Source organism: Haliotis cracherodii, unplaced genomic scaffold (assembly GCF_022045235.1).
Source record: "Haliotis cracherodii isolate W230 unplaced genomic scaffold, xgHalCrac1.p SCAF_5, whole genome shotgun sequence".
NCBI classification, from domain to species: domain Eukaryota; kingdom Metazoa; phylum Mollusca; class Gastropoda; order Lepetellida; family Haliotidae; genus Haliotis; species Haliotis cracherodii.
The window spans coordinates 9299628-9325371 of NW_027266308.1; the positions used below are offsets into that span (position 1 = coordinate 9299628).

At 44.3% G+C, this 25744-nt stretch overlaps 1 protein-coding gene across 3 annotated transcripts; it reads right to left on the reverse strand.

The window, feature by feature from the left end:
- Positions 1-52: 52 nt before the first annotated feature.
- Positions 53-24151, reverse strand: LOC139442047 (post-GPI attachment to proteins factor 4-like). Of its 3 annotated transcripts, XM_071222825.1 has the most exons (3): positions 18699-18829; positions 2807-2976; positions 53-2715 (listed from the first exon to the last, which is right to left on the reverse strand). In XM_071222825.1, the coding sequence occupies exon 3, from the start codon at positions 1512-1514 to the stop codon at positions 225-227; it is 1290 nt and encodes a 429-aa protein (XP_071078926.1). In that variant the 5' UTR covers positions 1515-2715; positions 2807-2976; positions 18699-18829; the 3' UTR covers positions 53-224. The 3 variants fall into 3 exon arrangements, with proteins under 3 accessions (XP_071078926.1, XP_071078928.1, XP_071078927.1); XM_071222827.1 differs by lacking the exon at positions 18699-18829 and adding an exon at positions 24121-24151 and having other exon boundaries at positions 53-2976; XM_071222826.1 differs by lacking the exon at positions 18699-18829 and adding an exon at positions 3576-3654 and having other exon boundaries at positions 53-2976.
- Between the last annotated feature and the right edge of the window lie 1593 nt (positions 24152-25744).

Here is a 25744-nt window from a genome sequence, read left to right on the forward strand (position 1 = left end):
TAGCATGTATAAAAGAGACGACACAAACAAAAGGGTTAAGTGTATATTAACATAACTGATCATGAATGACTTGGATGGTGCATTTCATCGTATTCGAATTGGGTGAGTCGATGCTCGAGATATCAATCATTGGATTGTCTGGTCTGGACTCGATTATTTGCAGGCGTTCAACAACAAACAAAACAAACAAGCAAACAAATAAACCACCCTGTAATGCGTCCGTATCACAAATGAAACAAGAACTCATCCGGGCGTTTGTTGCCGATTTTCAATGATGTGTACATTCCCACGTGGTAGAACAAGTTGGGCTCAAGCTGGAAGGCCGGCGTGCCCGTCGTCCGTGTGAAGTTGTAGATGATGAGGTCGGTGTGGGTGCCGGGGGGCGCGGCGGCGAGGTGTGACACAAGGGGTCGGACCATGTGGGTGGGGTAAAGCATTGCTTGGGTACAGCACCCTGGTGACGGGCGGAACTGGTACAAGTATTTGGACACCCTCCTAAGCTCCAATACATTCTGTCGACCAACAGCCATAGCAGTAAGCATCAGGAATAACATCCCCATAAGGAAATACCGCCCATACAACTTGTTTCCCATTAATCTTCCTTTCACCACAAACGTCAATACGTACATGACAAATACAAAACAGCCCCCACCAATACAACTAATACTGCAGAGCTCAAGAAGACGAATCATCTCAAACGCGAAGCCTTGCCATCTCTGTGGGTAGTACAGTTTTAGATATGCGAAACTCTTATTTTGTTGAATCATGTCTGTGTTAGAGCCAAAGTGGTTCCCTAGGGTGTAGTGTAGCACTGGGGCCAGATCGGGGTGGGCGACGGCGTCATCTTCCACCATCAGTATATACCTGGGCCTAAGTGACTGGGCCACTCGCATACAATACATATAATCATACGTCTCTTTCTCGTACACATCCTCGTGAAACAGTTGCCCGTAGGTAACTGTTTTGTTGTTGGGAACATGAAAGTCTCCTGGGTGGAAGTCAGACGATCCATACCTCTCTGTAAATGGCAGATATCGCTTGAGATCCCCAGCGTCTTTATGTGAGAGAGGTTTCACGTCAACGTTACATATAAATACAAATGTCTTGCCCATAAATTCCCTGCTTTTGGCGAACTTATCAAGAGCTGTTGCTGACTGTACGAGGTATCCCATTGTGCGGTTGCCGTCACCACTGCGAGGCCTGTTGACTGTCAGTACAGCCACAGCCAGGAACACTTGGTTGCCCTTCTCTAGCAGGGACGTGTAATGCCTAGAGTTGTCTGTGGACAAGTTCTCAAAATAACTTCGTGCCCTTTTCACCCTTTCTCTGTTCAGTAAAACAGCTTGTTTTGATGCATCAGTTCTCCGTGTTGTCAGTTTGAAATAAAAAGAGAAGGGCATAGTGTAGCAGAGTAGAGGCAACAACACCAGGAACTGTAGGGAGAAGACGGCTGTAAGGGTACCAATGTGTCCCCTCTGTATGTAGCCAAGCCGCAACATCATTGTCGGTCTCATCTGTCATACGTGTAGTATATGGGCCAAACGTCACACACTTAGGTCTCCAGACAGTGTCACACATGTAGTTTATGGGCCGAACGTTACACACGTAGGTCTCCAGACAGTACCACACAGATAGTTTATACGCCAAACGTCACACACTTAGGTCTCCAGACAGTGTCACACATGTAGTATATGGGCCAAACGTCACACACGTTGGTCTCCAGACAGTGCCACACATGTAGTTTATACGCCAAACGTCACACACTTAGGTCTCCAGACAGTGTCACACATGTAGTATATGGGCCAAACGTCACACACTTAGGTCTCCAGACAGGTCCACACATGTAGTATATGGGCCAAACGTCACACACGCTGGTCTCCAGACAGTGTCACACATGTAGTATATGGGCCAAACGTCACACACGTTGGTCTCCAGACAGTGCCACACATGTAGTTTATGGGCCAAACGTCACACACGTTGGTCTCCAGACAGTGCCACACATGTAGTATATGGGCCAAACGTCACACACGTAGGTCTCCAGACAGTGTCACACATGTAGTTTATGGGCCAAACGTCACACAAGTAGGTCTCCAGACAGTGCCACACATGTAGTAAATGGGCCAAACGTCACACACTTAGGTCTCCAGACAGGTTCACACATGTAGTATATGGGCCAAACGTCACACACGTTGGTCTCCAGACAGTGTCACACATGTAGTATATGGGCCAAACGTCACACACGTTGGTCTCCAGACAGTGTCACACATGTAGTAAATGGGCCAAACGTCACACACGTTGGTCTCCAGACAGTGCCACACATGTAGTATATGGACCAAACGTCACACACTTAGGTCTCCAGACAGTGCCACACATGTAGTATATGGGCCAAACGCCACACACTTAGGTCTCCAGACAGTGTCACACATGTAGTATATGGGCCAAACGTCACACAAGTTGGTCTCCAAACAGTGTCACACATGTAGTATATGGGCCGAACGTCACACACTTAGGTCTCCAGACAGTGTCACACATGTAGTATATGGGCCAAACGTCACACACGTTGGTCTCCAGACAGTGTCACACATGTAGTATATAATAATAATAATAGTAGGCCATCTATATTGTGCATATTTCCACACCACTGGGGCATGCTCAAAGCGCTGTTATTACACCGGTCACTGGATCAGGGTGTAATCAAGAATCATTCTCAGCTCCCTGGCGAGTATACAACGAATTCGTTACGAATGCCACATATGTGTTAGAGTGGTCAACTATTCACACACGCGAATTGTTAACGAATATATACCTCAATAAGGTCTTCCATTCCCTAAGTATGTAGGCAGTGTCACAGATACGTCCCAAAGCTGTAAATGTCCCAGATACATCAGAACGGACAATATCACCTCTGCATCCCATCTTAAGTCCGGCCATCTTGATCCAGTCAATGGAATTTCTGCTGAAGTCAATTTCATCCACCTACAACATCACATCATCATCGGTTTAATACGCACACCCATTCGCAAGTCAAATATCAAAATGCAGTCGGTGAAGGAAATAAATTAAATTGATTTCTTTGTCTTATAGTGACGTCTGTGGAAACGTGAATAAGTCGTCTCCAAAAGTAATGCATATCTAATATGGTCTACCCGTATGGTTTCCTGTCCGTTGTGTACACGCCAGGTAGCATGGTACGGGATGACCAGACATCTGCTAACACGGCCTGGTGGTGTGGGTGACTATGTCAACAGCAACCTCGGGTAACATCCAGATGCACGAATAGGTCATAGACACATATTTGATCGGGATGGGCGGCGTAACCTCGGAATGTCCCCAATCCCTTATCTCCCGTCTGAACCCCAACACATTTGCTCTTTAGGAACTCTCTACCTACAGACGCCACGACACAATACCGTCACATTAACGGAACAGTTACACAAAAACACAAGTAAGTTTAAAATGACCCTTGTGTCTGAGAGATGATAAAAAATATACTTCGAAACAAACTTTGTTGACTAAGAATGTGTGCTCCTCTTGTGTTTTTACAAAACAACGATGTTTAATCAGAATATAATTACCTCCACGTACACACGTGGCTGTTTCTGTCATCTCGCCCTAATTCAGCCTGCAATGTTGAGCAATCCGATATTTGATACGACACACGTGTCATTTTGTGGCGTCGGTCCTAAGACCCCGATAACGTTGAAGATGTCAGTATTTTCACATACCAGTCAATTAGAGGTTAACACGTGATACCAACGAGGCTCTACACGACCCAGTCAAATTACTTTTACATTCTGTCAAGGTGTGTCTGTCCCTCGAACATTTCTCCTGCCAGGGGCGGATAACTCTTTTGTTTGTCAACTGTGACGTTCAGTAAACGTGTGGATCGATAAGTGTTTGCCTCTGAGTGATGATTGAGAGCAACACACTATGGAGTTCTGTTTACAAAAAACAAAACATTAATCATGTAAAGCTAAAAAGTACCATGTATGTCAACTACAAATTAAAGCTTAAAATATTTTACAAAGCTTCGTTGAATCGCGTTAGGTGTTATCAATTGTTAAGGTGACAAAATCTGCAGCGTTTCTAATATCTTAAAGGTCAAACGATTTATCCTTGCAAACCAAGAAGGTAAGCTGTGTTAATCCACCTCGCACCCCTACATGCCACATCTGTCTTGAAGTTCCCCGTGTCTACCTCTCTCTCCATCTCACACCCCTACATGCCACATCAGTCTTGAAGTTCCCCGTGTCTACCTCTCTCTCCACCTCGCACCCCTACATGCCACATCTGTCTTGAAGTTCCCCTTGTCTACCTCTCTCTCCACCTCTCACCCCTACATGCCACATCTGTCTTGAAGTTCCCCTTGTCTACCTCTCTCTCCACCTCGCACCCCTACATGCCACATCTGTCTTGAAGTTCCCCGTGTCTACCTCTCTCTCCACCTCGCACCCCTACATGCCACATCTGTCTTGAAGTTCCCCTTGTCTACCTCTCTCTCCACCTCGGACCCCTACATGCCACATCTGTCTTGAAGTTCCCCTTGTCTACCTCTCTCTCCACCTCGCACCCCTACATGCCACATCTGTCTTGAAGTTCCCCTTGTCTACCTCTCTCACCACCTCTCACCCCTACATGCCACATCTGTCTTGAAGTTCCCCGTGTCTACCTCTCTCTCCACCTCTCACCCCTACATGCCACATCTGTCTTGAAGTTCCCCTTGTCTACCTCTGTGTCCACCTCGCACCCCTACATACCACATCTGTCTTGAAGTTCCCCGTGTCTACCTCTCTCTCCACCTCGCACCCCTACATGCCACATCTGTCTTGAAGTTCCCCGTGTCTACCTCTCTCTCCACCTCGCACCCCTATATGCCACATCTGTCTTGAAGTTCCCCGTGTCTACCTCTCTCTCCACCTCTCCCCCCTACATGCCACATCTGTCTTGAAGTTCCCCTTGTCTACCTCTCTCTCCACCTCTCACCCCTACATGCCACATCTGTCTTGAAGTTCCCCGTGTCTACCTCTCTCTCCACCTCGCACCCCTACATGCCATATCTGTCTTAAAGTTCCCCGTGTCTACCTCTCTCTCCACCTCTCACCCCTACATGCCACATCTGTCTTGAAGTTCCCCGTGTCTACCTCTCTCTCCACCTCTCCCCCCTACATGCCACATCTGTCTTGAAGTTCCCCTTGTCTACCTCTCTCTCCACCTCGCACCCCTACATGCCACATCTGTCTTGAAGTTCCCCGTGTCCATCTCTCTCTCCACCTCTCCCCCCTACATGCCGCATCTGTCTTGAAGTTCCCCGTGTCTACCTCTCTGTCCACCTCGCACCCCTACATACCACATCTGTCTTGAAGTTCCCCTTGTCTACCTCTCTCTCCACCTCACACCCCTACATACCACATCTGTCTTGAAGTTCCCCGTGTCTACCTCTCTCTCCACCTCTCCCCCCTACATACCACATCTGTCTTGAAGTTCCCCGTGTCTACCTCTCTCTCCACCTCTCCCCCCTACATACCACATCTGTCTTGAAGTTCCCCGTGTCTACCTCTCTCTCCACCTCGCACCCCTACATACCACATCTGTCTTGAAGTTCCCCGTGTCTACCTCTCTGTCCACCTCGCACCCCTACATACCACATCTGTCTTGAAGTTCCCCTTGTTTACCTCTCTCTCCACCTCGGACCCCTACATACCACATTTGTCTTGAAGTTCCCCTTGTCTACCTCTCTCTCCACCTCGGACCCCTACATACCACATTTGTCTTGAAGTTCCCCTTGTCTACCTCTCTCTCCACCTCGGACCCCTACATACCACATCTGTCTTGAAGTTCCCCTTGTCTACCTCTCTCTCCACCTCGGACCCCTACATACCACATTTGTCTTGAAGTTCCCCTTGTCTACCTCTCTCTCCACCTCGCACCCCTACATGCCACATCTGTCTTGAAGTTCCCCGTGTCTACCTCTCTCTCCACCTCGCACCCCTATATGCCACATCTGTCTTGAAGTTCCCCGTGTCTACCTCTCTCTCCACCTCGCACCCCTACATGCCACATCTGTCTTGAAGTTCCCCGTGTCTACCTCTCTCTCCACCTCGCACCCCTACATGCCACATCTGTCTTGAAGTTCCCCGTGTCTACCTCTCTCTCCACCTCGCACCCCTATATGCCACATCTGTCTTGAAGTTCCCCGTGTCTACCTCTCTCTCCACCTCTCACCCCTATATGCCACATCTGTCTTGAAGTTCCCCGTGTCTACCTCTCTCTTCACCTCTCACCTCTGAACACCCGTGTATGTCCTGGTGTACATATTGTCAACCCGTGTCTGTCCTAATGTACATATTGTCTACCCCTGTCTGTCATACTCTACATATTGTCTACCCGTGTCTGTCCTGGTGTACATATTGTCAACCCGTGTCTGTCATACTCTACATATTGTCTACCCGTGTCTGTCCTGGTGTACATATTGTCTACCCGTGTCTGTCCTACTGTACATATTGTCTACCCGTATCTGTCCTACTGTACATATTGTCTACCCGTGTCTGTCCTACTCTACATATTGTCTACCCGTGTCTGTCATACTCTACATATTGTCTACCCGTGTCTGTCCTAGTGTACATATTGTCTACCCGTGTTTGTCCTAGTGTACATATTGTCTACCCATGTCTGTCCTAGTGTACATATTGTCTACCCGTGTCTGTCCTAGTGTACATATGGTCTACCCGTGTCTGTCCTGGGGTACATATTGTCTACCCGTGTTTGTCCCGGTGTACATATTGTCTACCCGTGTCTGTCCTAGTGTACATATTGTCTACCCGTGTCTGTCCTACTGTACATATTGTCTACCCGTGTCTGTCCTAGTGTACATATTGTCTACCCGTGTCTGTCCTAGTGTACATATTGTCTACCCGTGTTTGTCCCGGTGTACATATTGTCTACCCGTGTCTGTCCTAGTGTACATATTGTCTACCCCTGTCTGTCATACTGTACATATTGTCTACCCGTGTCTGTCCCGGTGTATATATTGTCTACCCGTGTCTGTCCCGGTCTGCATATTGTCTACCCGTGTCTGTCCTAGTGTACATATTGTCTACCCGTGTCTGTCCTAGTGTACATATTGTCTACCCGTGTCTGTCCTAGTGTACATATTGTCTAGCCATGTCTCTCCAACTGTACGTATTGTCTACCGATGTCTGTCCTACTGTACATATTGTCTACTCGTGTCTATCCTGGTATACATATTGTCTACCCGTGTCTATCCTAGTGTACATATTGTCTAGCCATGTCTGTCCTACTGTACGTATTGTCTACCGATGTCTGTCCTACTGTACATATTGTCTACCGATGTCTGTCCTAGTGTACATATTGTCTACCCGTGTCTGTCCTAGTGTACATATTTTTTATTGTCTACCCTTGTCTGTCACATTGTCTACTGGTTTTGTCCTACTGTCACGCATGCCTGTCTCCTCACGAGCTATGAACTTTCACTGGAGGTTATTCCTACACAACATCTCACAGTTTGAATAATTAAATAACTTACCACTCCTTGGTTTGATGTGGCCCCGGGATACATGACGCTATATATGGTCTATGGTGGATACCCATGTATACACTATCATCCCTTTTGTCCCTTGAAACCATTCAGTATAGATTGAAATAGCAAAATTATTAAATATTCATTATCCATATCGTCTCAAATAACCAAGTACATAAATGTCATATTTTGCACACGTGTAATATTCCCTATAAGAATTTTCATTGGTCAGATAAACGACCTTGACTCTGTGACCTCATCGGAATGGGGAATGACCTTTTTCATTCATAAATGTTTACTACCACATACTACTGAACGTAGCAGTCTCGCAAGAACGTAGCATTCTCGTTAGAACGTAGCAATCTCGTCAGAACGAGACGATATGTTTATTTCAAATAAAACCATAATCTAGGAATAAAAGTGACACAAGACATATTTTTACACAAAACTTTCATTAATAAACCCATTAATTAAACAGTGCAGATCTTGAAATTGTTATGGGTCTATGGATTGAGTGTGTGAGTGACTTGTGTTTAACGCCGCTTTCAACAGTATTCCAGTCATATCACAGCGTGATCAGCTTAATGTGGGAGGAAAGCCCGAAGTGATGCAGGTCTCAGACGTTTACCACTACGGTGAAACCCACGAGCACGGGTATGGTGCTGACAAACCTAGAAACTTAACCTTTGTGTAAGAGTGAGTTTTTGAGTGAGTATTGCTTTACGCCACTTGGAGCAATATCCAACCAGGAATATAAAGAAGGGGGACATCAGAAATGAGCTTCAAACATTTTACCCATGTGAAAAATCGAACCCGGGTCTTCAGCGTGACACGGAAACGCTTTAACCACAAGGCTACCCCACCGCCACTCTACCCTTTGTGCAAATACAGGGACGTGAGGCAATGTTGCAGCAGGATAATTCTCGCCATCATGTTGTACGTGTTGTACAGACTTTTTGAGTCAGCATAACATTGTTGTACTGCCATGGCTGGTTGTTCCCAAGACCGCTTCCCCCTAGGACATATCAGGGTTAGATGGAACGACGCCTACGCCAGGACCTGAACCAGCTGGCGCATTCAAACGATTCTTTAGTTGACATGTGGAACATCACCAGGTTGTTTTCAAGCATCTGGTGTCGTCAGTGCCACGCTGCCTCGCCTGTATTAACGCAAATGGTGGTAACACCCGATATTGACATTCTTAATTCAGTTGTAACACCACCCCTCATTTAGGGACGTGTCGCTCTGTCTCATGTTACGGGTTTTGTCAATGAATTTGTTATGCTAAAACATGGATCAGACGATTGATCAAATATTACGTTGTCATTTTCAATAACGAAACATTTACACTGCTTTATAGGAAGTACACTTACTTTTTCCGCTTATTATGTAAATATTTCATAGTAATTCATAAATTTGCATTGGTGAAATAAATGTCAAGTGACTCTTTTCTCAGTTATTACTTGAATACTGGGGGCGGTCGGGTAGCCTAGTGGTTAAAGCGTTCGCTCGTCACGCCGAAGACCCGGGTTCGATTCCCAACATGGGTACAATGTGTGAAGCCAATTTCTGGTGACCCCCGCCGTGATATTGCTGGAATATTGCTAAATGCGGCGTAAAACCATACTCACTCACTCACTCACTTGAATACTGCCGAAAAACGACTATTTCCATAAGCGCACTCCTTAATGAGCGATTGGTTTCAATGTCAAGCGGTGTCGGGATATCAATACGCGAACAATTCACAATATTGAAGACGGGCTGCAGTTGTTTATCTCGTCGACAAATCTCATAAAGCTAATGGATAGTGAAGAAATTAAAACACTCGCGAGTATGTCCTACTGCTCTCGCTCGGGAATTATTGATGTTTCTCACCCTTGTTTCGTGTGAACAATCGCATACATCAGATCGTGTATTAACCTCTATTTATCCCAGCGGTAAACTGATACACACACTTGAATGTCTCCTGTTAATATCCAAAAATTTTCATTTCGAATTTGCGGGTGTTGTTGAGGCTATTTTCAATATAGTCGTCAGCGTGAGACGGAGGGATTGAAACGTTAATTCTTCACCAACAAATATGAATATACGTAGTAAATATTTAATATTTAAAAAACGATCATTTGCTCTGTACACGTCGTAATATTTCAACGTTGGGTAACGGTGATGGTGGAGGAACGCAGGACTTGTGTGGTTCTGTCTCTCCGTTGCAAGCCGCTATAAGAGTTGTCAAGGGAAGGGGAGGTGTTTGTGTTGCATCCAAACGTTCTAATATTTCACTGTGTACTTCAACTGCTGCAACGCGCACATGCTGTTGTTCTATAATGAAAAGGTGTAATCTGCTTTGATGTCGACCGAAACCTGGTTAACACAATGCAGAGAAAAAATAATTTTAGGAGAAATATAAATCAAACTGAATGTAAAAATCACATTGTCCATCGCCATGCTGTATACCGCGTATTTCTAAATACGACTGAGAAACACCACACTGTACAGAAAGGTATTCATACGCCGTGGAGAAGTCCAGAAGACTTTCAAGGGTTTCGAATTCAGCTTAGACACATCTCCACTTAGCGACAGTGGACACATCTCCACTAAATGACTACAGACAAATCTCAACTTTGTGACTACAGACACATCTCCACATGGGGACTACAGACACATCTCCACTAAATGACTACAGACAAATCTCAACTTGGTGACTACAGACACATCTCCACATGGGGACTACAGACACATCTCCACATGGGGACTAGAGACACATCTCCACATGGGGACTACAGACAAATCTCCACATGGTGACTACAGACACATCTCCACATGGGGACTAGAGACACATCTCCACATGGGGACTACAGACACATCTCCACATGGTGACTACAGACACATCTCCACATGGGGACTAGAGACACATCTCCACATGGGGACTAGAGACACATCTCCACATGGGGACTAGAGACACATCTCCACATGGGGACTACAGACAAATCTCCACATGGGGAAGACAGACACATCTCCACATGGGGACTACAGACACATCTCCACATGGTGACTACAGACACATCTCCACATGGGGACTACAGACAAATCTCCACATGGGGACTACAGACACATCTCCACATGGGGAATACAGACAAATCTCCACATGGGGACTACAGACAAATCTCCACATGGGGAATACAGACACATCTCCACATGGGGAATACAGACACATCTCCACATGGGGACTACAGACACATCTCCACATGGTGACTACAGACACATCTCTACATGGGGAATACAGACACATCTCCACATGGGGAATACAGACACATCTCCACATGGGGACTACAGACACATCTCCACATGGTGACTACAGACACATCTCCACATGGGGACTACAGACACATCTCCACATGGGGAATACAGACACATCTCCACATGGGGACTACAGACAAATCTCCACATGGGGAATACAGACACATCTCCACATGGGGACTACAGACACATCTCCACATGGTGACTACAGACACATCTCCACATGGGGACTACAGACACATCTCCACATGGGGAATACAGACAAATCTCCACATGGGGAATACAGACAAATCTCCACATGGGGAATACAGACACATCTCCACATGGGGAATACAGACAAATCTCCACATGGGGACTACAGACACATCTCCACATGGGGAATACAGACAAATCTCCACATGGGGACTACAGACAAATCTCCACATGGGGAATACAGACACATCTCCACATGGGGACTACAGACAAATCTCCACATGGGGACTACAGACACATCTCCACATGGTGACTACAGACACATCTCCACATGGGGAATACAGACACATCTCCACATGGGGAATACAGACACATCTCCACATGGGGACTACAGACACATCTCCACATGGGGACTACAGACACATCTCCACATGGGGAATACAGACAAATCTCCACATGGGGAATACAGACACATCTCCACATGGGGACTACAGACACATCTCCACATGGGGACTACAGACACATCTCCACATGGTGACTACAGACACATCTCCACATGGGGACTACAGACAAATCTCCACATGGGGACTACAGACACATCTCCACATGGGGACTACAGACACATCTCCACATGGTGACTACAGACAAATCTCCACATGGGGACTAGAGACACATCTCCACATGGGGACTACAGACACATCTCCACATGGTGACTAGAGACACATCTCCACTAAATGACTACAGACAAATCTCAACTTGGTGACTACAGACACATCTCCACATGGTGACTACAGACACATCTCCACATGGGGACTACAGACAAATCTCCACATGGTGACTACAGACACATCTCCACATGGGGACTACAGACACATCTCCACATGGGGACTACAGACACATCTCCACATGGGGAATACAGACACATCTCCACATGGGGAATACAGACACATCTCCACATGGGGAATACAGACACATCTCCACATGGGGACTACAGACACATCTCCACATGGGGAATACAGACACATCTCCACATGGGGACTACAGACACATCTCCACATGGGGAATACAGACACATCTCCACATGGGGACTACAGACACATCTCCACATGGGGACTACAGACACATCTCCACATGGGGAATACAGACACATCTCCACATGGGGACTACAGACACATCTCCACATGGGGAATACAGACACATCTCCATATGGGGAATACAGACACATCTCCACATGGGGAATACAGACACATCTCCACATGGGGACTACAGACACATCTCCACATGGGGAATACAGACACATCTCCACATGGGGACTACAGACACATCTCCACATGGGGACTACAGACACATCTCCACATGGGGAATACAGACACATCTCCACATGGGGACTACAGACACATCTCCACATGGGGAATACAGACACATCTCCACATGGGGAATACAGACACATCTCCACATGGGGAATACAGACACATCTCCACATGGGGACTACAGACACATCTCCACATGGGGACTACAGACACATCTCCACATGGGGACTACAGACACATCTCCACATGGGGAATACAGACACATCTCCACATGGGGACTACAGACACATCTCCACATGGGGAATACAGACACATCTCCACATGGGGAATACAGACACATCTCCACATGGGGAATACAGACACATCTCCACATGGGGACTACAGACACATCTCCACATGGGGACTACAGACACATCTCCACATGGGGAATACAGACACATCTCCACATGGGGAATACAGACACATCTCCACATGGTGGCTACAGACACATCTCCACATGGGGAATACAGACACATCTCCACATGGGGACTACAGACACATCTCCACATGGTGACTACAGACACATCTCCACATGGGGAATACAGACACATCTCCACATGGGGACTACAGACAAATCTCCACATGGGGACTAGAGACACATCTCCACATGGGGAATACAGACAAATCTCCACATGGGGACTACAGACACATCTCCACATGGGGACTAGAGACACATCTCCACATGGGGACTACAGACAAATCTCCACATGGGGACTACAGACACATCTCCACATGGGGACTACAGACACATCTCCACATGGGGACTACAGACACATCTCCACATGGGGACTACAGACACATCTCCACATGGGGAATACAGACAAATCTCCACATGGGGAATACAGACACATCTCCACATGGGGACTACAGACACATCTCCACATGGGGAATACAGACACATCTCCACATGGGGAATACAGACACATCTCCACATGGGGACTACAGACAAATCTCCACATGGGGACTAGAGACACATCTCCACATGGGGAATACAGACAAATCTCCACATGGGGACTACAGACACATCTCCACATGGGGACTACAGACACATCTCCACATGGGGACTACAGACACATCTCCACATGGGGACTACAGACACATCTCCACATGGGGAATACAGACACATCTCCACATGGGGACTACAGACACATCTCCACATGGGGAATACAGACACATCTCCACATGGTGACTATGGACACATCTCCACATGGTGACTATGGACACATCTCCACATGGGGACTACAGACACATCTCCACATGGTGACTACAGATAAATCTCCACTTAGTGACAGACACACCTCCACATGGTGACAACAGACACTTTTCCACTTAGTGACTGTGGACACATCTCAACTAAGTGACTGTGGACACATTTCAACTTAGTGGCTATAGGTTATATGTCTCCACATGGTGACTACAGACACATCTCCACATGGTGACTACAGACACATCTCCACATGGTGACTACAGATACACCTCCACTTGGTGACTACAGACACATCTCCACATGGTGGCTACAGACACACCTCCACTTGGTGACTACAGACACATCTCCACATGGTGACTACAGACACATCTACACATGGTGACTACAGACACACCTCCACATGGTGACTACAGACACATCTCCACATGGTGGCTTCAGACACACCTCCACTTGGTGACTACAGAAACATCTCCACATGGTGGCTAAAGACACACCTCCACATGGTGACTACAGACACACCTCCACATGGTGACTACAGACACATCTCCACATGGTGGCTACAGACACACCTCCACATGGTGACTACAGATACATCTCCACTTGGTGACTACAGACACACCTCCACATGGTGACTTCAGACACATCTCCACTTAGTGACAACAGACACACCTCCACATGGTGACTACAGACACACCTCCACATGGTGACTTCAGACACATCTCCACATGGTGACTACAGATACATCTCCACTTGGTGACTACAAACACACCTCCACTTGGTCACTACAGACACATCTCCACATGGTGACTACAGATACATCTCCACTTAGTGACTACAGACACACCTCCATGTGGTGACTACAAATACATCTCCATATGGTGACTACAGATACATTTCCACTTAGTGACTACAGACACACCTCCACATGGTGACTACAGACACATCTCCACATGGTGACTACAGACACTCCTCCACATGGTAACTACAGATACATCTCCACATGGTGACAACAGACACATCTCCACATGGTGACTACAGACACATCTCCACATGGTGGCTACAGACACACCTCCACTTAGTAACTACAGACACACCTCCACATGGTGACTACAGAGACACCTCCATATGGTGACTACAGACACACCTCCACATGGTGACTACAGACACATCTCCACATGGTGACTACAGATACATCTCCACATAGTAACTACAGACACACCTTCACATGGTGACTACAGAGACACCTCCATATGGTGACTACAGACACACCTCCACATGGTGACTTCAGACACACCTCCACATGGTGACTACAGACACATCTCCACATGGTGCCTAGAGATACATCTCCACTTAGTAACTACAGACACACCTTCACATGGTGACTACAGAGACACCTCCATATGGTGACTACAGACACACCTCCACATGGTGACTACAGACACATCTCCATATGGTGACTACAGACACATCTACACTTAGTGAATACAGACACACCTCTACATGGTGACTTCAGACACACCTCCACATGGTGACTACAGACACATCTCCATATGGTGGCTACATACACACCTCCACTTGGTTACTACAGACACATCTCCACATGGTGACTACAGAGACACCTCCACATGGTGACTACAGACACATCTCCATATGGTGGCTACATACACACCTCCACTTGGTTACTACAGACACATCTCCACATGGTGTCTACATACACACCTCCACATGGTGACGACAGACACACCTCCACATGGTGACTACAGACACACCTCCACATGGTGACTACAGACACATCTCCACATGGTGGCTACAGACACACCTCCACTTGGTGACTACAGACACACCTCCACTTAGTGACTATGGACACATCTCCACATGGTGGCTACAGACACACCTCCACATGGTGACTACAGACACATCTCCAATTGGTTACAACAGACACACCTCCACTTAGTGAATACAGACACACCTCCACATGGCGACGACAGACACACCTCCACTTAGTGACTGTAGATACATCTCCACTTAGTGACTGTAGATACATCTCCACTTAGTGGCTACAGGCAAATCTCCATGTGGTGACTACAGACACATCTCCAGTTGGTTACTACAGGCACATCTCCACTTTGTGAATACAGGCACATATCCACTTTGAGACTACACTCCACTTGGTAACTACATACATACACACGTTATTTTACAAAAGTTTCATATTACAATCATATAGTGATTGACAATTTAAGTGTATTAATCGTAAAACAGGCTCAAGTTGCCTGCAACTCGTCGTCGGGTACATAAAAACTGCACCTCTTCTTGTGCAGGGTGCCGTTGTACAAAACAACCTTAGCGCTACGACTGTCGTGAGTTCTACACTTTCTTCGTTTTGTCCAGTTCATTAGCCAAACAACCAATAATTATTATTAAATCTAGGATCATGATAAAACTATTTACTTTACTCGCCTCATACAAACGTCCAAGAGTACCACATATTGATAGAGTATTCATGAGGAGCAATAATTCTCTTTCAACAAAAAGTGTATGTGTTGATTCTTTACCAAACTGTAAGTCACACGAATTAGGAAAGAATAAAACGTTCTTTGTTCTTGGTTGAAGGACGTGTTCCCAGTCACTCCAAGGTCGAGACGTGTTTGAGACGTTGTCACATATTGTGCATATTCAGGACTGAGAATTGCACAAACGTTTCCACCAACAGCTTATTGATGGCGACAACCTTTAACCAGAACACCTATGCGTGCCTACATATATGCGTGCCTACACCTATGCGTGCCTACATATATGCGTGCCTACACATATGCGTGCCTACACCTATGCGTGCCTACACCTATGCGTCCTTACACCTATGCGTGCCTACGCCTATGCGTGCCTACACCTATGCGTGCCTACACCTATGCGTCCTTACACCTATGCGTGCCTACGCCTATGCATGCCTACACATATGTGTGCCTACACATATGCGTGCCTACACCTATGCGTGCCTACACCTATGCGTCCTTACACCTATGCGTGCCTACGCATATGTGTGCCTACACATATGCATGCCTACACCTATGCGTGCCTACATCTATCCAAACTTCCCACGAGGAAATACAGATGAGGACATATTTTCCAAACTACAGGAGGATATCAAGGAGTGCAAGGTACGATTGTTTTCGCTCATGATGTCAGTCACTGGATTAACTGGTCCAGGCTCGATTATTTACATACCGCCGTCTTATGGCTGGAATAAATACCGAATGCGGAATTAAAAAACAAACAAACAACGCTTGTGAGATGAAGACCTGAAGCTCATGCTGAACTTCTGTTGTGAGTGGGAAATTCCCAAAGCAGGCCAGGTTAACAGCTAAGAAAAACAGTTGTTGTTTAACGTTCCACTCAGCAATATCTAGCTGTATGGCGGTGGTCTGTAAATAATCGAGCATCAATCTACGCAACTGGGATACGATGACATACATCAAGTCAGCGAGCCTGACCACCAGACTCCGTTCGTCGCCTCTTACGACAAGCATAGTGCTTGCTGAATAGTACCCCGGATCTTCACGGGTATTGGCAGTGTTTGTCGGGACACAGATATAGTTAATAAAACATGGTCTGATTAAGAAACGAAATCAGGTTTAGAAAGACGTATCAAACTGATATAGGTCAAAATGTAGAACAAACCCTGAAAGAAACCAAGATAACAGCTGACCCAGATAGGACTCAGATAGTGACAAAGAGAGGAGAATTCCGACATTGAACAATTTATGGTTCCGAGGTCGGCTGCTGTTCTAGATAGATAGGCTTTACAGCTGTTAAATATTTACTTGAGTCGAAAGTTGGTTTAACCTCCAATTAAGTTGTAAATGGAGATGACCCTAGAAGAATTTGAGATCATTTAATATCGTTCTTTAGTGGACCCAATTTGAAATATTGTTCATAATCAATGAAACAATGGGTTGGTATATCACGTCCTTAACCAAGCGAAAGCAAATTAACTTAAACGTGTGTCATTCGTCACCACTCGCCCCTTTCCGTAACCTGCAAGAAAACTAATCCCCCTATCGATGAATGTTATGTGCGAAAATACGACAAACCAATCAAAATGCGCGTATGATTTCAAGTTCTTCGTCAAAGAATCCCTCAGAAATAATTTCTGTTTTTACATATGTCTTGCATCTAAAAATATACCCAAGACATAGTTAAATGTGTTCAATCATACTGTATAATTTCGCATGTCCTGATGTGCTTTTAATTGCATCTGAAATATAAATGATATATTGGGAAATATATGTGAACCATTGCGCAACGAGTTGACAATTGTTTTAGGTATGCCCGTTTGCGCTAAGACGGAAACCGGTTGCAATAATGGCCACGAGTCGCTATTCGGCTTGTCCCGGAATAACACGAGTTGGTCACGAATGAAACGTGTGTAATATTGATAACTAAAGTTGTTGACTCATGTGGTACCGAAAAGAAATGATAGTTTAGAGAGAGTGATGGTTTATGCAGAGAATGCCAATCGTCGAGGATCAAAACGTTTAGAACAAGAATTGAGCAACGCCCAAGATAGCAAGGCTAAGGGACCGGTCATTTATTACAGGGGTTCAGAGGTTTGTGATGCACTAAGTACTGACAATGATGACCCTCTCTTAATTTTTGGATGACATCCCGCACCCCGAAAGCCCCCACCCCACCCAACCACCACACACTCAGTCTCAGTGGGGTATGCATGTTAAACAGCGGCATGGTATATCAGTGAGCTAGCACTATAAATCGGCATCGGTCCGGACTAGTACAAGCAGCCACACAAACACACACACACGTACATGCACGTCGCTATATAAGCGCAATAATCTTGGACGCGACGTTAAACCCCATTTCACCTCACCTCACATTCTCTCATGATCTTCCCTCAAAAAGCAAAATGCAAAGGCTCTTTAAAGTTTGTTATAAAATGTCCTTTTTTATCATGACCCACTCCTAGAGACTGTCATATTTCTATAGTGACCCTCCCCTGATTCCGTCTGACACTCCCCTCCCCTTTACAATAACTGACCGGTCCCTAAGATTCTTGGTAAATATGGATAACTCCAGCAATCACAAGAAACATCAACATTACCTTCCAGTGAAACATTCTTAGGCCTTCAGTATGGTTCCAATCAACGAATTACTTCCATCAAACGCCCCTTTCGTGAAAGCCAAAACGCCATACCCCTCGTGTTGAGAAGCAGGCCAACACTATGACGCAATTCCCACAGATTGGTATCTGGTACATATACTACCTGGACACTAGGGTATATTGACACAACGGTGACACGGTTATCGGGCCACAGGAGATAACAGTTGCGGCAGACTAGCCAGGTGACTCACATCGCCCTCCGTCAGTGTAACACATTCCCGGGCATGTTGCTCACAACACAACATGCAGGAGAAAAGAACAGTTTTACGTTAACATTGGAAATAAGTTCGATTTTATCGTGATGGGCTGAAGACCGAGTGAGTGAGTATGGGTTTACGCCACATTTAGCAATATTCCAGCAATATCACGGCGGGGGACACCAGAAATGGGCTTCACACAATGTACCCATGTCGGGAATCCGGGTTTTCGGCGTAACGAGCAAACGCTTTAACCACTGGACCACCCGACCGCCCCTATGTCGCTGAAGAGCTGAAATATAGATTTAGATGGTGAAAATACGGTACGTATCGCAAGGGGTCCCTGGCTTTATATAGTACGTCAAAGGAGGTGGTGGTAAGATTACCTTTATGAAGAGCGCGGGAAACTGGTGTTATCATAGTGTCCGGAAACAAAGACTGTTTACTCGTCTAGGGGATGATATTAAGCCTAACACAGGATCAATAAAGGAAGTATTGTTTGTTTGTTGTTTTACGCCGCACTCAGCAATATTCCAGCTACATGATGGCGGTCTGTAAATAATCGAGTAAGGACCAGACAATCCAGTGATTGATAACATGAGTATCTATTCGCGCAAGTGGGATACGATGGCATGCATCAACCAAGTCAGCGAGCCTGACCATCTGATCCCTTTAGGTCGCCTCTTACGGTAAGCATCGGTTGCTGAAGGCCTATTCTACCCCGGAACTTCACGGGTCCTGTATATATATATTTGGGTCTACCAAATTCCATGAACGGGAGTCACACCTAACAATAGGTTATAGAATCGAGACAACACTATCAAAACTTAGTATATACTAAACTTGAACGCCGCCGATACAGATTCCATTGGGTGAAAATTATTTAATAAGGATCACTGGAAATCAGTGATGACACCAGGTGTTCGTGAGGTATATTAGGCGACTTTGTCGATCGGGTGGTCAGTCTCGGAAGGTTGACAGTCGTAGCGCTACGGTCGCTTTGTGGACGGTGCCCTGAAACATGAAACTATAACATGAAACTATATAGGGATAATGGCAAGTGTATAACATGAAGTGCGGCTTTCAATATGTACACCTCACACCCATGTATGTTCACCAGGTACACAAACTACCACTGAAGTAGATTCCAAGACAAGAGTGGGGCGGTCATAAAGTAACACTATCGTGCTTCTGCAAATAGATCTGAATAAACCAAATACACCATCAACAATGTTTAAGAGAAGGCAAAATTGGCCACAAATATTTATTTACAGTAAACTACGGTTATAAAGAACTCAAAGGGACCACAGCAAATGGACGGGACCAAAAAACAGTTCGTTATATCCGTCAGTTCGTTATAAGCGTGTTCGTTATAAACGAAGTTTACAGTATTACCTTCGTTTATAAACTAGTATTTTAAGATTTTGCATTTTGGAACTACTTTCTAAGTCGCAATAACAAGGGGTGGTGAAACGTCCCTGCTTGATAGGTAATGAGAATTTGCGTCTTAATGTTTTACATTTGTAATGAAAAGAAAACTAGTCCGGTCGACAACTACACAAAAGTCTATAGTAAATAGGATATACCATGTGTCAAATATCATGTTTTGAGTACCGGGGGAAAGGCGATATGTTCACTCGTGGCCGCGCCACTCGTCACTCGATAAGTGTGAGTGAGTGTTGTTTTACGCCGCTTTTAGCAATATTCCCGCAATATCACGGCGGGAGACACCAGCAATGGGCTTCACACATTGTACCCATGTCGGGATCGAACCCGGGTCTTTGGGGTGACGAGCGAACGCTTTAACCACTGGGCTACCCGACCACCCCCACTCGATAAGAGAAATATGATATTTCACTCAACACATGAAATATCTTCTTTATATCTAATACTGTTGAACGTTTTGAGTACCTGCTGTTAAATTCACAAGAAGAATACCAATGCTCTGAATCATAGCATGGATACAAGTTTTTACAGTTTTCCGTTACTCACATCATTGTATTATAGCCCTGGGCCCCGTTCCACAAAGCGATCTTAGCTCTAAGTTGATTGTAAGTTCCATACATTAACATAAGCATATGACAGTCGTAACGCTAAGATCACTTTGTGGATCGGGCCCCTGTTCTTGAACAGAGAACGAATCCAGATCTGCCACACAATCAAGGAGAGTTCTATTTACCTGTTGTTTGTTTGTTGTTTTAAGCAATATTCCAGCCATATGTAAATAATGAAATCTGGACCTGACAATCCAGTGATCATCCATCTATGCAATTAGGATACGGTGTTATGCATCAACCGACCAGCCTGACCAGTCTTCGGGTAGGCATCTTCCTGAGGCAAGGAAGTTAACTAACTGTAAAAATCCAGTTTCCACTTTGCCGATCTAGGCTGGAATTTCTTGGATCGATCGTAGCGTCACCAGTGGCTATTACTAGTTATGTCCCTTCTAACCGATACACTAAATACAGTTTATTAGTACAAAACACATACGTTCTTTATTATCAGTTGATATGTAGATATAAATTATTAAATTAAAATAACTGTGCTGTGGCTCTTCCAAACACCGACTGATGTTCATGAATTCAAAGTCAAAACCCGTTTATTTGCGTGCAGGCCTTTGGCCCATATACAAGAAATACAATGCCAATAATACAATGTGAAGCACATTACATGGTTTTTACGACTTCGTGTGGTTTTTGTTTGTATGCATAATATACATAATATTGCAGACGTTTTAATAACTCATCCTGAGTTGTACACAATAAACTTTTGAATTTATATATAGTTGTAAATATCCAATAAAATTCTGGCAAATAAACTTTACGCAGTACAGTATAATGTTTACAGATCAATTAATAATTTTAACCAATACTTAATAATGCGGACATTGACATAGAGCGGGTAGCGGCAACATTTACCATAGACAATGGCATTTGGCTTTTTTTTTCCCACCTTTAAACAACTTTTACATGCCAAAAGATGAACTCGTTTGGATTGCTGGATCAGCAATTCACTTTGACATCTTGAAAGTCGAAGAGCACATTACACCCAAGTACTATTAACTGTTAACTATGGGCAGGAGGTGTCTTTGTACAGTACTGTCTAGAAGTTCATTCCCCTAACACGCGTTGAGAACGCGTGTAACACGCATTGACACGCGTGTAACACGCATGTGACACGGGTGCTCAACGCGTTGAGCACGCGTCGGTCACTCGTCGACCATGCGTGTGCCATACATGTAATACGGGACCAGGTTTCAGTTGAATTTGACAAATGTATCAAATGAATAGTGAGATAAAACAAAACAGTGAGACGTGAATCTTGAGTTAATGAGGAGCCATTGACCTGTGTTCACCAGACCATAAACACAAGGTCGGCCCGTCTATTTTTTTTAATAAGGGGTTCGGTTGCTGGACTTTTATGGCATGGCCCATTCCACGAGGGTCCAGTCTAGCCATTGGGACTACCCGACAGTAGAACAGTAGTGAATTCAGATGCGAGTTTATTGCTAGGGGAACACCGAGTTGACACGATTGTCGCGGGTTGGTAAATGTTCGCCATTATAATTAATGAAGTCATTGTTTGTGGATTGTGGACATATTCGTTTTCAGTTTTGCCAACATGAGTCATTACAGGTGATTGCAAATATTACGCTTTTCGTACGCCAAATTTATGCTTTAGATAGTACAATTATGATAGTGATGTCACCACTACTACTGTCTTATTTTTTCACGTAGGGATATGTCCCATTTCCCCACTCCTCACTTTCTGTTTTGTATTTTGTAAGAATTAATAAGAGAAAGTTTTGTGTGGGATTCTAATATGTATAACTAATTCTAAGAGAAGATTGGTAATGAATATGAACAGCCATGTTGTCTGACTTTGATAGAATTTGAGATCTTCAAAATCATCGGGTGTGACCATGTACACAGAATCTCGTTAGGGTTTGTGATGATAACATTTGCCCAATGACCATAATGAGTATTGCAAGGGATACCAAAGGCAACAGTTTATTATTAGAGGAAATTGGTTGTGGGTAATCCTTTCACGTTGATGGAAGGAAGCCACTCAATCAGGTGGTGACTATGGTAATGCGAAAGGCTCGGAATCGCGAAAAGATCACTAGATATATATATATATATATATATATATATATATATATATATATATATATATATATATATATATATATATGTAGACAATTAAGATTTTGTAATCAGTGTAATCTAGATCTTATTGAAGATGGATATCACTTCCTGTTAATATTCCACTCATGTGATAATCTAAGAAGTATATACTTAAAAAGACAGCTTTTTGTGAATCCAAGTATCCACAAATTTGTCACTCTAATATCTTCAGTTAAACTTGATGTTATACGCAATTTGTCAATATATAGGTATCATGGGATGTCAGTTAGAAATAACCAAAAGACGTTAAAAGATGGTACTTGTTGTTACCCTGTCTGGCGCTCGGCATTAAGGGGCTAAAACAAGGACTGGTCGGCTCGGAGTCAGTATACTGTGTCTGAGTGGGGTATTCATGTTAAACTGCGGCATGGTATCTCAGTGAGCTAGCACTATAAATCGGCATCAGTCCGGACTAGTACAAGCAGCCACACACACACACGTACATGCACGTCGCTATATAAGTGTAATAATCTTGGACGCGACGTTAAACCCCATTTCACCTCACCTCAGTTAGAAATAAGTTTATGTCGTATAAAACCGCTTCCTAAATGCTGTATACTATAGGCCTGTTGCCTAACAGTTTTGTACGAATACATTATCGATCTATCTAATTGAAAAAGTTAATAAGACCTATAAAGTTAAGACCTCGTCAGCAAGCGGTGAAGATGTCAACTGTTTGGTGTAACACCACGCCCTGCTACACCTGTAACGTGTCTTAAAGTGTGAGCTTACATCAGTGAACTGCTTTCAATGAGTCGAGGTCTAATTCTATGGTTCGTTAAGTTTAGATTTGATGATAATGCGTTTGGATGACGTTCAAGTCCCTATGGCGCCCATGACTGAACGAGGCAGAGACGATGATCAACTCGTATCTTCCTAATAGTTGTCGCTTATCCCTTATGTGCTAGAACGAATTCTGTTAGCTTTTATTGCCATTTACAAATCTGTAATATCCAACAAAAAGAAACTGGTGCTTACCTTTTGTGTTACAATGAAGCATTGAAGGGACTCGGTAGAAGCAGCCCTGGTAAGCCTACTCAGTGCATATCGTATACGTCGAAAGCCGGACTCAATCAGTTGGTAAACGTGACGTGCCTCTCAAACGTGTAATTCGTATCCATCGTAAAGCATCACCTCGGTACATTACAAACTTTCATGTCACAATCAACTCGAAATTCACAGTAAATCACAACGTACAGTGTTTTATGACGAGAGCGCTATCATAGTAGTTGTTTATAAAGGCATAAAAATCCAATGTGTGTGATAGTGAATATTACATTGTCTGAATCTGTGGGATTTTGTTAATATGGACCGTCAAAATTTGCCAGTACAGATACTATGGACCGTCAATGTGTTCTTGTACAGATATTATGGACGGTCAATGTGTTCTAGTACAGATAATATTGACCGTCAATGTTTTCCATGGCCAGTACAGATACTATAGACTGTCAATGTTTTCTTGTACATATAATATAGAACGTCAATGTGTTCTTGTACATATGATATAGACCGTCAATGTTTTCCAGTACAGATACTATGGACGGTCAATGTTTTCCAGTACAGATACTTTGGACCGTGAGTGTTTTCTTGTACAGATACTATGAACCGTCAGTGTTTTCTTGTACAGATACTATGGACCGTGAATGTGTTCTTGTACAGATACTATGGACCGTCAATGTTTTCCAGTACAGATACTATGGACGGTCAATGTTTTCCAGTACAGATAATATAGACCGTCAATGTTTTCCAGTACAGATACTATGGACGATCAATGTTTTCCAGTACAGATGATATAGACCGTCAATGTGTTCTTGTACAGATAATATAGACCGTCAATGTTTTCCAGTACAGATACTATGGACGGTCATTTTTTTCCAGTACAGATATTATGGACCGTCAATGTTTTTCAGTAGAGATAATATAGACCGTCAATGTTTTCCAGTACAGATACTATGGACCGTCAATGTGTTCTTGTACAGATAATATAGACTTTCAATGTTTTCCAGTACACATAATATAGACCGTCAATGTGTTCTTGTACAGATAATATAGACCGTCAATGTTTTCCAGTACAGATACTATGGACGGTCAATTTTTTCCAGTACAGATACTATGGACCGTCAATGTTTTTCAGTAGAGATAATATAGACCGTCAATGTTTTCCAGTACACACACTATGGACCGTCAATGTTTTCCAGTACAGATAATATAGACCGTCAATGTGTTCTTGTACAGATACTATGGACCGTCAATGTTTTCCAGTACACATAATATAGACCGTCAATGTTTTCCAGTACAGATACTATGGACCGTCAATGTTTTCCAGTACACATAATATAGACCGTCAATGTTTTCCAGTACAGATACCATGGACCGTCAATGTTTTCCAGTACAGATACTATGGACGGTCAATGTTTTCCAGTACAGATACTATGGACCGTCAATGTTTTCCAGTACAGATACTATGGACCGTCAATGTTTTCCAGTACACATAGTATAGACCGTCATTTTTTTCCAGTACAGATACTATGGACCGTCAATGTTTTCCAGTACAGATACTATGGACCGTCAATGTTTTCCAGTACAGATACTATGGAACATC

Excerpts from the sequence above, each read along its gene's own strand:
- LOC139442047 (XM_071222827.1), bottom strand. The coding sequence starts at position 1,514 with ATGAGACCGACAATGATGTTGCGGCTTGGCTACATACAGAGGGGACAC.